This window comes from Pochonia chlamydosporia, chromosome 1 (genome assembly GCF_001653235.2).
Source record: "Pochonia chlamydosporia 170 chromosome 1, whole genome shotgun sequence".
NCBI lineage: Eukaryota > Fungi > Ascomycota > Sordariomycetes > Hypocreales > Clavicipitaceae > Pochonia > Pochonia chlamydosporia.
The window spans coordinates 6,569,197-6,583,169 of NC_035790.1; the positions used below are offsets into that span (position 1 = coordinate 6,569,197).

The 13,973-nt window shown below is 50.8% G+C and overlaps 5 protein-coding genes across 5 annotated transcripts; 2 read left to right on the plus strand and 3 right to left on the minus strand.

The window, feature by feature from the left end:
* Positions 1 to 297: 297 nt before the first annotated feature.
* On the minus strand, positions 298 to 1,007 carry VFPPC_01728 (GCN5-related N-acetyltransferase (GNAT) domain-containing protein; the record flags this gene model as incomplete). The annotated part of the gene is made up of 2 exons (XM_018281503.1): positions 298 to 551; positions 617 to 1,007. The coding sequence occupies 2 exons, from the start codon at positions 1,005 to 1,007 to the stop codon at positions 298 to 300; spliced, it is 645 nt and encodes a 214-aa protein (XP_018150247.1).
* Positions 1,008 to 2,062: 1,055 nt separating this feature from the next.
* On the plus strand, positions 2,063 to 2,649 carry VFPPC_01729 (mitochondrial import inner membrane translocase subunit TIM17; the record flags this gene model as incomplete). The annotated part of the gene is made up of 2 exons (XM_018281504.1): positions 2,063 to 2,131; positions 2,254 to 2,649. The coding sequence occupies 2 exons, from the start codon at positions 2,063 to 2,065 to the stop codon at positions 2,647 to 2,649; spliced, it is 465 nt and encodes a 154-aa protein (XP_018150248.1).
* Positions 2,650 to 3,311: 662 nt separating this feature from the next.
* Positions 3,312 to 4,777, minus strand: VFPPC_01730 (L-asparaginase precursor; the record flags this gene model as incomplete). The annotated part of the gene is made up of 2 exons (XM_018281505.1): positions 3,312 to 4,556; positions 4,631 to 4,777. 2 exons carry the CDS (start codon positions 4,775 to 4,777, stop codon positions 3,312 to 3,314), a joined length of 1,392 nt encoding a protein of 463 aa, XP_018150249.1.
* Positions 4,778 to 5,634: 857 nt separating this feature from the next.
* Positions 5,635 to 7,789, minus strand: VFPPC_13143 (bZIP family transcription factor; the record flags this gene model as incomplete). Its single annotated transcript, XM_018290920.1, has 3 exons — positions 5,635 to 5,741; positions 5,798 to 7,355; positions 7,433 to 7,789. 3 exons carry the CDS (start codon positions 7,787 to 7,789, stop codon positions 5,635 to 5,637), a joined length of 2,022 nt encoding a protein of 673 aa, XP_018150250.1.
* A 3,702-nt stretch (positions 7,790 to 11,491) lies between these two features.
* On the plus strand, positions 11,492 to 13,914 carry VFPPC_01731 (serine/threonine kinase; the record flags this gene model as incomplete). Its single annotated transcript, XM_018281506.1, has 2 exons — positions 11,492 to 11,646; positions 11,763 to 13,914. 2 exons carry the CDS (start codon positions 11,492 to 11,494, stop codon positions 13,912 to 13,914), a joined length of 2,307 nt encoding a protein of 768 aa, XP_018150251.1.
* Positions 13,915 to 13,973: the final 59 nt, after the last annotated feature.

The following is a 13,973-nucleotide window of genomic DNA, read 5'->3' on the forward strand; positions in this document are numbered from 1 at the left end:
TCAAGAGGGCCTGGGGTGGATATGCATATCCCGACCAGCAACTACTATTTTGGTGGCTCTCAGTATTATTAAAACAACTTTTGGCGTGGCTTATTCGAACAACCAAATATCCAGGAAGGAGAAGCAGCCTTACAGGCACGGCAAACCAAAAGACTGGTCGAGCAGTCTCGGGCTACTCATGTAGACACGTCTAATATTGTTAAGAAGTTACATGACTAAGGGTTTCTATTTAAAATCCTCGAGGCTTGGGTCGGACCTAATGCGCTCCGTTGAACTCGACACAACTCTATGACCATCTCAGGACTTTGGTGCTGGCTCTCTCAACATGTATGCAGTGGAAGCGTCAGAGGGACCGCCCCATTTGCTCAAGTCAACGACCAATTTACCAACTTCTCGCCAGCCGTGTCTCTCGTACAAGATACGACCCTCTTCAGATGACTCGAGATACGCGGGCAACCCTAGACGGTCGGCTTCAGAGGTGCCCCATTTGAGCAGCATAGACCCGGCCCCGCGTCTTTGATGCTTGGGGTCTGTGTGTAGAAGCTTCAGATCTACGAATGAGGACAAATCAATACCATACATTGAGATAAGGGCCCGGCAGTGGTAGGGAACTTACAAACGTGAGGCTTCCCAGCCATCCTCTCGATCCATGCCCGCCGCATGCCGCCAAAGAAAAGCTCGCAAGCCTCGGGGTTTGTACCGGGACCCCATTCCCGAGTAGGAGGCAAAGTATCTCGGGCTGTCTCCCAAATATACCACTTGGAAAAGGCAATCATGCCATCCTGGCCTTGAGCTTCCAGGTCTGTGTCCACCACCTTTGCCCAGCGACAAGCAGGGTCTTCTTGAAGCTGATGAACCAGCATTTTTACGCGAGAATCATCTCCGCCGGAGGGGAAAGGACCGGGGAACAAGGCAGAACTGTTTGGGTTCGGGCCATAGGCCAGGTTCTCTATTGCGACGGCCCGGATAGCATCTTCTGCAGTGGCAGGAACTACCTTGAGAGGCATGATTAGGACTTTGGGTGCAGATTTGAAAGGCTAAAAAAAAAAAGGAAACAAAGGTAGCAGATTGCGATAGAAGGACAAATGTTCAAAATTAAAGCAGCGTTCAATCACGGCTTCTTGTACCTGTGTGGTTTCTATTCTAGTTCTTTCCGTGGAAGATAGTTGGTTGTAACAAACATAGAAAGTGGGACCAGAAGGGCCTTCTCTTCGGCGAGCCTGTTCGGGTAGTTGCTCTTACATGTACGTGGAGTCTGGAGTCTGGCAAGAAACAGTACCACCTGGACAAGGCTTTTGTATTGTCAATAAGCGAGGATTGAGTGTTGTTTGTATCAGTGTTTGGTATTACACGGGTATGGCGTTGGAGTTGGGGCAATTGCAACAAGACTGTGAAAATGAGAACTCACAATTGTTGGATGTGGGATGACGGGGATAAATTGTATGGTATGGATGTATTCAATACACATTTGGTCTAATTGGGGAGACTGGGACTGCTCGAGCTGACCTAAACTAGTAGTGCGTATAGTGCGACTTTCAATTTTAAGTGTGAGATGAGATTTTTTGCAAAAGAATTTCCATAGACGGCTTGGGACGTAACTTTTATTGAATGGGCCTGGCTGAGGAGTTATCGTGTTCTGTATTCCTTCTTGAGAAGAACAGTCTGACTCTCAACGTTCCCCCGCCTTTTCTCTCCGAGCTACCCAGGTACTTAGGTAAATCACGTCTGATTGGTCCAGCGAGCACCAGGTTGACAACTGGTGCAAGGCGCACTTGTGTCAAGAAATAAAAAACTGGGGCCGTTGAACCGCCAGCCAAATCAGGACGAGGAGGAAAAATGTGGATATCGCTTTCTCCAGCATTCACCTCAGATATTGACCAACTCCATACTCTTCGGCAGTCTCCATCCTCCACCCCCATCTCCAACACCTCACCTCACATCCCGAGTGGACGCAACGGTCGCGATAGCAGCAATTGATTCCTCTGCGTGTCCTCTCCATAATTCGAGACGCAAATCACCCTTCATAGTCCATCGGCCGACCGACGCCCCTTAATCGAACATCATGGATCACGGACGCGACCCCTGCCCCTGGGTCATCTTTAACGACTTTGGTGGTGCTTTCTGCATGGGTGTAAGTTTCCCTATGTTCAGTCTTGTTCTGACTCTGCGGCGTGTCAGATCCTACGTTCTAGGAGACACCATGCCCGCGCTTCATGCTTTGCACACGCGAAACTAACCGCAACTGTGATCTAGGCCATCGGTGGCACCATCTGGCACGGCGTCAAAGGATTCCGCAACTCACCCTATGGCGAACGACGTATCGGTGCCATCACCGCTATAAAGATGCGTGCCCCTGTGCTGGGCGGCAACTTTGGTGTATGGGGCGGCCTCTTCTCGACGTACGACTGCGCCGTCAAGGGTATTCGCAAGAAGGAAGATCCGTATAACGCTATCATTGCTGGTTTTTTTGTCGGTGGTTCTCTCGCTTTCCGTGGCGGTTTTAAAGCTGCTCGCAATAATGCCATTGGTTGTGCTGTTCTGCTTGCTGTCATTGAAGGTGTCGGTATCGCATTTTCCAAGATGCTGTCGGGGGGTACTAAGTTGGAGATGCCGCAACCGCCGCCGAGCATGGAGAATGCAAGCTTGTAATGTGTTGTTGTGTTGAAGAATGAGGATGACGACGATATTCCGAACAAGCGAGAACGACATGCTTGAGCATGAACGGATTAAGTAACGATCTACTCGACTGCCGGTTCTTTTCATGACACCACACTCTCAACTCCAATCTGCTGAGTTTTCTTATTGTTTGGGTTAAAGCCGTGTTTTACCATCGGGCCATTTCTGTTACATTTTGCTACTGCTCTTGTTAAATGCGAGCAGGCAATGCGGTTTGACGCGGGGGTCGGCACGAAGCACATCGGTGGGGTGATTTGAAATCACAGCTATACATGGTTTGGCACGTGAATGGAATACTTCCGAAACACCACGCACACCAATTGCATGCTTGGTTTTAGTGATAGAGGCTGAAAGGTATTCGCATCACTTTGGCGTTACAGTGTACTATATTAAGGGATCTGGGAACAATCACTTGGAATCTGGGCAGGGGATGCAAGGGCCCTCGGACATGGCTGAAAGTGCTGCACGACAGCCAAGAGCTATGTAAAAATATGGACAGCTTCAATAGAAGAATCTAGTACATGATGTCTACGATACGTATTTGACGTGCAGTGATTTTCTTCCTTGACGGCAGGAACACATGCATATAGCCGTAACCATCAACAGCTACATATCTCCAGAATATCATAACCCATCTATCTCCTGTTTTCAGGATCCTCACCCCCATTATTCCAAATACTCATCCTCGCCCTCCCATCATCGTCAACCCAAGCCCGATACATGCCCCCACAATTATAATCCATCAGAATCTCTGAACGCACCATCACAACTCTACCACTCTCGGCGTCCCTCTCCACAACACTCTCAATGCCAATCATGCCTCCTTCTCCCTCGCCAGTATGTCCCCATCTATCTCCTGCGCTGCGCTGCAACTCTCCATCCGGACCAATGACATTCCTCAACGCCTTGGCCGTACTCTCAGGTTTCCATCTCGCCATGGCAGCCACCGTTCTAACAGCGTTGATTCGCAAGAATGAATCTCCATTTCCAGTGCCTGACGCGCCCATGGAGCGAGATGTTACCGTCGACTTTGACCGCGACCAAGAGTCAGGCTCGACGGGAGAGTACATAAACGGTGTAGGTAAACAATCCGCCAACAATCCCTTCAGTGGCCCAGCGAACGAAACGCCAGGGGAAGCAGTATTCACCGCACGAGTAAACGTCTCCCACATCGAAGGACAAGGACCAGTCACATCCGCCCGTTCAGACCACTCCTCCGCCCAGAATCCCGCGCCAACAACAGGTGTATCGCCAATCCTCCCCGTCAACTTATTCGTCATGCCACCTGTGCTCGTCGCCGCGCAAATAACACCCTCTTCATCTAAAGCCACTGCTCCGCACGTCCCCTGCGGCAAGTACTCGTCGCTGGACCACGTTCCCATACCAAGACCAAGTTTCTCCTTCTCCAGCGCACGAACATGCTCGTCCCACCGCTGCTGCGTAAAGTAATAACTTGGCTCGACCATGTCCAGCCCATACTTCTGAGCGAGTTGTTCTGCTGCGGGGCCCCAAATCTGGGTATGCCCCTGCGCGGACGGCACATCTAGGTCATTCGTGGACAGGGACGCTTGACCCCTTGATTCGAGGTCCTGCTCGCCATGGTCGAGCATCTTTTTCGCGAGGAGAATGGGGTTACGGACGTGATGGAGACCCATGACGCCTACGCCGCGCTTCTTGTGGCCGCGGGATACCATGACCGAAGCTTCAAGTTCGTTGATGCCGTCGCGGGTGAAGACGGCGCCGTGGCCGCTGTTGAAGAGGGGGTTGTCTTCTAGGAGGGTTACTGCATAGGAGGCAATTTGCAGGGCTGAAGGCGGTTTGAATGCGCCTGAGGGTGATTTTTCCGACGGGCTGTGTATGTATTCATTTGTTTTTGTGATCTGAAGAGAGTTAGCTGGGATCTCAAGACGGAGTGTGACAGGATGAAGATGAGTTGATTAGTATTTGCACTCACAATCGTAAGAAGAGCATCCCGATAGGCAATGTACTTGTCCTGAGGGAAGTTCTTGCGCACAATATTCCCTGCGCCGCCGTGGATAACGATACGGGGTTGAATCTTGATCGCCCGGGGCGGTGACGCTTGCTGCTTCTCGCACTCCATTGTAATGGAAGCAAAGTGACGCTAAACAAAGCAGTCTATGGTGAGAAAACGATTCTATTAGCGACTGAGCTTGCTATCTACCCAAGTGAGAGTTGGGAACAGCAAGAGCATAAAAGGGTGAATGAAATCGGTGTGAAACAGCAAGTAGTTGAGAGTGGATCATGTTGGTATGTCTCCAATGCGGAGTTCCCACGGAGTCGGAACGGCGGTGGCTTTTTGGTGCAAGGTCGTTGACCTACCTATTTGGGAAGGTTCAACGTAAATGCGGGTGCTTGTTCCGGTTTCGCAGCGTTTGTATTCTTGATGTCCAAAAATATTCGAGCATACTTGGAGTTGCGTTAGTATTTAACGAGGTTATCGTGAGACTTGAATGCTGAACGTGGTGTGTTCATGTGTCATCCACGCCAGCGCACAACAACAAGATGGAACCACAGTATCGCCGTATCTGACCTTCTTAAAAAGAAAAGTATCATTCATTTCAACTTTAGGTACGAAACGCCCTGTGTGTTGCATTTGCAGGTATATCCACATTCCGCCGCCTCCCTTCACCGAAATGGTCTCGCAATTTGTCCCAATATGAGCAGACATATCCATGCTCGCCATCACCCTCCCCTCAAAGGCATTGAAACCAAACCCAACGCCATGTGCTCTGTAAGCCTAATCCTTAATCGATGTCAAACTTCAATGCTAAAATGTTACCCAAATTTCGATTTTTAGCCAGCCCTCTGATTCCAGCGTTTGCAATACAGCTACAACTATGGTTACACTCCGTTCACCTGCATGATTCCGGTTTGAAAGCAAAATCAAAGAAATGTTAACGTGGCGCAAGACTGAGCCGGAGCCTCAGCTTCGCCATTTCAAACTGGTGATGCAGCCAAACCAGCGGCAATTTTGACGGCTAAGTTGACATCCTTTCGCCTGATGCCGGGGGTTCGGCCTAAGCAGACTGCATTATTTGACAATTCTACTCTTTGTTAGCTTTACGCAGAAAGTCTACGGCGAGAATAGGTTTTGCCTTACCCTTAATCAATACTGACACATTTAATGCGATCTTGGACTTGACAGGCCAGGTCATGGATTGTGACCAGATGCGGTTGCTTCCAGAAGGCAGCATGAAGCTAACCATTTCATGACCATACTCGCTTGGTGGTGGTTGTCCGTGGTTCTGCCCTGCTATGCCCACCGGGGGTTGCTGTGCCATGTTGACAGCAACTGATGGGCCTGTACCGTCGGCGGCACCCGATATTGGACTGTTACTGTCGCTAGCCCATGCGCCACCTTGATTGCTGCCCCCGTATCCGGAATCTGTAGTAGTAAAGCCTGCTTGATGCCCGTTTGGCGCAGAGGCGGAGGAGCTGCTGGCTCTCGTTGAAGACTCGTCACGATCCAGGTCGCTGATATCAATGTCTGCCTCCACATATTCGGCTCGCTGGGGAATGAATATGCCTAGTTGGCGCAGATACGTTTCGACTTCATCCGGGTCGAAAAATTCGCCCTCAAAGCCTGGCCACAACATCCGCATCTTGCGATCAATTCGTTCATCGCGCGTCGCTTCCACTTCCGGGCCAAATGGTCCCATGGATAAACCAGTCATTTCCTGGGGCTTCCCATATGACCGAGTGCCTTGGTTCCCGATGGGCATCACTGCTTTCGTGTTGTCTGTGCCTTCAATCGATTGCTGCGGGAAGTAAGTACCGGCGCCGCCGAGATTGGTGAACGGAAACCTCCAGTGGCTTAAATCCTCGTGTTGGTTCCGGCTCAAAGAAAGTTGCAAACGCTTAATAATGGCCGCCTTCGACTCGAAAAACAGGCAAAACCCAAAGACGGCGGCAAATCTGTCTGGTGGAGGGTTAGCCATCATAATGAGTCGTAACCCTTTCTCGATTGAATGGCGTTGCAGTCGACGGCCAAAGGTCAACTCGTGTGAGGCGTAGGAAGATGGCGGGGCCATTGATGAGTATAGACCGTGGTCAGCGGCCATGCTTCCATCGAAGCTGTCCACCGCAGTTGACTCCATCGAGGAGTAAAACGGGAAACTCGCATTGTCCGGGGTTGCTGCCGTGACAACTTCGTAGTTGAGTGAAGTAGGCACGTGAATCAGGGGCCCCGGCGGAGGCGCAGATGCTGTAGCTAAAGTGCTACCGGGTATTGCAGAGGCGCCAGACGTCCCTATGATGCTGGTATGCAGTGAGGTATCTGAGTGAAAGTCTTTGGGTGGTTGGACGGTGGTGCCCCTATGCATGGTTGATGGCATTGCTTCCAGTCCGTGATACTGTCCATGGTTAGACCCGGTGTGCTCCTCACTTTCATCGGTGCCGCTGTCGTCTACGGTGCTATATCGTGCCTTATCAGCTACCGCGGTGATCCTGCCAGCAAGAGCGGACAATCGTTGAATCGCATGTGGAGCAGCTTCGAGAACACGTTCAGACAGGAGAATGTCGTAAAAGTCGCTGAACCCTTTGCTTATATCGTCATTGGCTTTTTCCAGCTCCTTGACACGCTGCTCTAGGGTTGTGATGGTGGTATCTTTACGATGCCTGTATGCTCGCTGAGCAAGACGAATTTGTGTACGACGACGCTGTACAAACGTGGTTAGAAACCATTCACATCTGCCGCGGCGGATTAACATCATGGTTGCTCAAGAATAGAACTTACATCGGCAGCGGTTTCGTCTTTGGTATCCAACCTCGGTCTACCCCTAGACCTCTTCTTTCGTCCATCATCTTCTGTCGAATTGATGTTTCCCGATTTGCCATCATTTTCTTTTGAACTTCTTGCCCGTTTGCCGGTCACAGGTGTTGGGCCTAGCTCACTTTGAGCCGGTTGTGTTGTCATGGTTGCAGTGGGAGGAGTGCCAGTACCGAAAGCAACGCTGAGGTCATACTGCTGAGTGTTGAGACCTGACATACGCTTGATATCGTTCATTGGAGAGTGGTGGTGGTAGCCGCTTCCCCCGGCCGAACGATCATCGAAAGGCAGCGATTGCGGGACGCTGGCGACAATAGTTGCCATGTGATATGATGTTGAGCCTTTGGCAGTCGGCCCTGGCAGGTCAGCCAATACGTAATCCAATCAGGCACGAAATGCGTTATGCTGCTAAACCACGATCGCCCTCTTGTGTCAAAGATGCAGTAATTGGTGGCTCCGCGGGTAGCTGTCAAGAAGACGGCTCAAGGGCCTTACAGAGTATGCGATATTTGTCTTTGAAACCAGTCGGTTTGACATCCAGAGAACAATGTCCACGGCGAGATTTGAGTTAGATAGAGAGGAATCGTCGCAACGAGTGATTGTCAAACTCGGTTGATGATGAGGGCTGAATGCACTCTTTGACGAGAGTGGAGAGCAGCTGAGCAATCAAGGATAATGAGTTCACAAAGTCCGTTTTTGGCTCCCAACCCAACCTGGAGCTTTGCTCTTGGCGACTCTTGGGAAAATATCCAACAATATGTCTGTGGAGAGAGTTGTGTAAAGTCAAAGGAGACGATGTTCTTCAGGAGGGGAATGCTTCGTCCGTTGATGCTAGGGGAAGTCCAATAGTGAATTGAGACTTTCAGAAGGGTTAGGGGTTGGCTGAACCCAGATGGCAGACCAGAACTTCAATGTTGGCAGTACCAAGCCATCAGCGATTCAATTGGGGCAGAGAAAGGCAGACGGAGAAGAGGGCGGGATTGACGACAGCTCAGACGCGGCCCACCAAGATGGCGTCCGACATGGTCATTGATGCACACCGGGGAGCCCACCAGGATGGTCAGCCACCGGGAGGAGTATCCAGAGATTCCAGACCAGACCCCAAATTCAGCCAGTTATTAGTTGACTTAGCACCTGGTCCACCGTTGAGAGGAACCCTTTCTAAAGTTGGCGGCACTCGCTGCCCACAGCGTTGCCCTGCAGTGGGGTCAAGTCTGGTTTCTTTCCGGAGTTGACGGGCCTAAGCTTTGGATGGTACCGAAGAAACAGAAGACCAACAAGTGGCCTGAGATAAAAAGGGCACCAGACTCTTTAGAGGAGCCAACGTTTGAAGTACAGAGTTCCAAACGGCCAAGGACGAATGCCGACCCGGATGTTAAAACTGGCTTGCGAGGCTGCTCGGTGGCGTCCAGTATGCTCCAAGCAGGCATTGTGTCATGTCATGGTGCAAAAGTGCTATCTCAGCCCAACAATGTAGCCTTTTGAGGCGTGCATATTTTGGCTTTTCGGTCGGCGTTCCCTTTCGTCTGATCTTGACTTCATTTGCGGGTGTTCTTCTAGTCGCTACCACTTGTCAGCATGTTCCACAAGAGTGATGTTGCTGTAAAGATGGCGGATTGCCAACAACGTTTGATGCCAATGTAATGCTTTTTGCACCCGAACCTCCGACTGGCAGCATCACCCAGCATCAGCACCACCGTGTCCTCTGCTTAGAAGATATGTTTTGGTCGTTCCCAAGGCATTGGAAGAGGATACTGTGGCTCCCAAAGGTACGAGTGTAGCTGACGAGATACATTCGACTCAGTGACATGCCGTTCCAAGACACTATTCAGAAATGCTGTGCCATCATGACGACTAGTTCAATGACGGGATGTGATGAGCCATCAAACCAGATGTTCGGAATTATTAGAGCAAGGCACCAAGTTTCATTGGTGACAGGCACAGTGCTGCACATGTGCACGTGGGTGAGCATCTGAGGAAAGAGCGTCCCGAACCGATTGACTTCAATGTTGACTGGATAACTCCAGACCACTTGCAGTCTGACGAATCGGGGACTTGCATGAGCAGTTGAGGCTTTGGATTATGACAGACAGAGCCGCTCTTTGTTTCAAACAACCAGACCAAACAAGCCAGCCAAGGTGTAAAGTGAGCCGTTGGAACTGGAAATCCTCATGCTGTGCTGCCCCAGACTGTCTCACATCAAGGGAACCAGTCTAGCAGAATTCGGTAAATGCATGGGTAGTTGGTGCTAGCTGCATAGAATCGCCCCTGTCAAAGGCAAGCCCTGTCTCGTCTCGTCGTCTTGCCTTGTCAAACCACAGAATTACGACCAGGGTTTATTATCAACTTTATTGATGACAATGCTGCACGCTTCCTTGTGGGATTCAAGGACTAACAATTACAGCTTAAAACTTGTGCTACAACCCGCGATCTCTTGGTGATTTCTCGATCAAAGGGAGAATGCCAGATTCTGTAGTTTCAGGCCCCTTAAAAGCCCCGAGCCGGGACGCGAGCTAACATAAAGTCCATACTCTACTAAAAGAGGTCACATCATACTAGTCTGGTGGTTTTTCTCGGTCTACCGGAATGACAAATACCAACGGCTGAGCTAGTTTTAAATTGAAATCTTCCGTCTGGCTCATGCTATTGTGTTCTGGGCTTTATTGACTAGATCTCCGCTCCGCTCCTCTCCGCTCATGTGTTGCAATGCAATCGATGATGTAGGGTCAAGGTCTTCATGCTGTCTTCATTCCAAGTGGCCCTTTCTCAATCCACACAAAAAACTCGAGCGAGTGCCGACAATCGTCGGGTGGTTAGCGTCTGATTCTTGGCTCATTTGTGGAAATGTGGTGGGCCGTAGCCGTGGCCATGGCCCATTACGACTGGGAATTGAACCCAAGTGCTCTGTGATGTCAACTGGTCTGGTTATTCCATCCATCAAATGTCCAGATGTCCCCACAAAACGTTCGAAGCTTGCCGAAGTGGCTGACGGCCTGCTAAAGCCTCAAGCATCGACATGCACGCACGCATGCATGCTTTATGAATCGCAGTTTGCGATTCCCATTGTGTACGGAGTACCTGATCCTGGCAATTCCTGCAGAGGGAATTCTTGCAGAAGCGAGAGAGAGCAACGCCGGTCTCAGGTACCACGAACTTTACCGTTACATCTGAGTGACCTGACCAGTCACTCACTGGTTGACGTGAATGACATTTGACTTGACTTGACTTGACTTGACCAGACCAGACCAGACCAGACGAAAGGTCACCAACATCTCGATCCCAGCCTTAGGGGCAATTGTTTCCCGCTTTGCCAATCGAGAAAAGACCCGATCCAACGAGCCTGCTAGCTCTATGGAATTCCGGGGGGATCGCTGTCGCATTTCGCGCTCCAGAACTAACCCCGTGGTATTTGCTTCACATTGCAACATGATGGGGCTCTGCGAGTGAAAGGGAACTGATACCTTCACCATGGTAGTGTGAACGAGAAACATCGCGCCGCACTAGTTGTCAACTGTTCGAATTACCAAATACGAAGCACGGCTGTGGTGGCCGGCAATATGCGTCCGGAAATTGGTGCCCAGAAGCATAATGCAACCAAACCAGACAACCAGCTCCTCGGAACGGCAAGCAACAGCCGGACTCAGGGATGCTCAATATGATACCCGAATTTGATGGAAAGTGACATCAAATCCCTTGCAAAATTGCTGCACACTCAGCCCCAATCTGTTGCTGCGCCTCTGAGCTGTGCAGTGACCTGTTATACCTGCAGATGCTCAGCCTCATTCCATGGGATTTGAGGCATGTCCAGGGTAGGCAACTTCAATTGTCTTGGCGTCCCTCTTTTTCTCCAGACCAAGCCAAGACGAACCTCCACCACAAACCACCGCCATCTAAATAAATCCAGGCCAGCTAGTTTGCTTCAGAGTCGCAAAGAGTCCAATAGCTGCCCCCGCATTTCTTGACGGCGAATTGCGGAGCGCAACGTGACGATTGCATTGATTTGTTTCATCGTCGCCGAGAAGAATAATGGTCGATCGCGAAAATGGCTGGACAACAGTTGGCCATCGGATTCTTGGCCACGGCCATCAGTTTGGCGCTGGTCGTGAGTGGGTAGTGCAGGAAGAATTGGCTGATATGGAAGCTATTACCTCATGGGAGAAGGATACGCAATGGCCTGGCATGTAAGCAATCAATCTACAATTGTCCGAAGAGGCATACTACTTGATTTGCGACTCGATATCATTTTCATGGCTCTCGCATTCCTCGCAGCTAGCTAACATACCCTGTGGCAATGCAGAGACAACGCCCTCTTCGACGGCCCGGAAGCCAAAAAATTCGACAACAAACTAGTCAAGCTCCATGATCTAGATCAAGGCGCTTTTGGGAGGGTAGACAAGGTCATGCACGGATCAGTTTGCCTGGCTAGGAAGCGCATACCGAGACGACGCGGATTTACCATTGAAGACTTGCGGAAAGAAGGGGTAACAATGCGCAAGCTTGATCACCGTCATGTCGTCAAGTTGGTGGCTACATATGCTCCGAGGTCTCACGAGCTGTGCTTATTAATATGGCCTGCTGCCGTTTGCAACTTGAACAGGCTGCTGGAGGACCTCGAATGTCTACGCCTCAAGGAGGGAGACCGTGAAGACATTGTCGAACGTTTGACGGCATTGGACCTAAAAGATCTGAGCGCCATTGATCCAATCGCCAATGATCAATACCTGACACCGGTGTCCGACTCGTGCCCTTTTGATTTCTTGCGAACAATTATTGGTTGTGTCGCTCGCGCCATGTCTCATTGCCATGCGAATAATGTCCGGCATCTTGACATCAAGCCCTCCAATATTCTACTGCGACCAGATCGTGTCTACTTGGCCGACTTTGGTATCTCTCGAGATGTCACTGGCCAAGACCATACAACAACAGATGGAATGCCTGGCACCGAAAGGTGGCGAGCCCCGGAGCTTTATGGTGACAATGGCTCCAGTATGCAGCTGTCAGACATGTACTCGCTTGGTCTGGTCTACCTAAATATTGCGACGGTGCTATACGATGCGAGATTGGCGGAATTTGACGAAGCCCTCAGCTACCCGGGGAGGATATCTCGTGACGAACAGCTTCGGGTCAGAGAAGATAAAATCAAGGCACACCTGGACCGACTTACTGCCAGAGCCTTGGTCATGCCACCCTTCATGTTTACGTACGAGGGCCAAGAGACAGTGCGGCCACGACCGTTGACGCAACTCATATCTCGGATGGTTGCCACCAACCCAAGACACAGGTTAACGGCCGCGAAAATTGATGAAAAGCTCTCGATGCTCGGAGGAATCAACCAAATTTACCACGCTGATTGCTGTAAGAGGCCCATATCGTGGGTGGAGGACAAGTGGGATAGGAAGTTTGCCAGCCTCATCGCGCTACAAAAAGAAAATGACGTGCAGCGCAGGAGAATCATGGAACTAGAGGGCAAGGACCAGACATATGAAACCAGACTGGAAAAGCAACGGCAAAAACATGAGCAGGATATTTCCAGACTGCAAGTCCTGTTGAAAAATGCAGAAGAGAGATGCCAGAGGCTGGAATCTGAAAAGACAGACCGGCGCAGAAGATCTCACAGCTCCCGTGGTTCTCACGGCCATGATGTACCACGGCCAGTCTTGCTGGGCGGGAAAAGGAACCTGCAAAATGGACCTACAACACCACAAGGCGTTGGACTGGGACTAAACAAGTCGAAGTTAACTCCGCCAAGATCAACAGGACTGGGAAAGCCAGCATCCGGATCCGCATCCTTCAAACCTCTGGCGCATCCCTATCCACAGCGGTCTCAGTCCATCGTGACGCCCACTCCAGAACGTCCCTCGCAAATGCGTACCCTTCAGAGCAGCCCGGCAGTGGCCCAGTCATCAGCTGCCAAATCACCTTCAGGCCAGCGGTCCCCGAGCTTCAGCGGCAACTTGGCAGGCTACGCTTTACGGTCTCGTGGATCTGGCTCCAAGCTTCCGTTGCCCGTCACACCGAGCCGGAGCAACACACCAGTCTTCCATAGAGACCAAAGCATGACGGATAGCAGTATGGCGTCATCTGTCTTTTCACGCAAGAGTCTTGAGACCCTACCTACTCCTCCAGCACACAACAGCCCGGTATTGCAGCGTACGGCTACGGAAAACATGAAACCACAATGGGGCCAACTCGAGGACAGACCCGCATCGCCAACTGAACAGCCGCCCGTAACCAAGGACGAAGTGCAGAGACCCTCCACTCCCGATAGTCCCGTATTATCCATGTCGCCGTCTGCTATGTCTTCTCCACGAACTCTCAGATCAGAAGTCCTTACGGATGGCGGTGACAAAAACGCCACTTCGAGGCCCATACCCCCGTCATTACAACCTATGAAGAGCTGGGCGGATGTGGCCAAGTTGGAAAAGAGGCGACAAATCGCAACGAAGTAGGAAAAGATGAAAACAGCGTTCTGGGCCAAAAGTTGCAAATAGGATTTTGATATTTTACC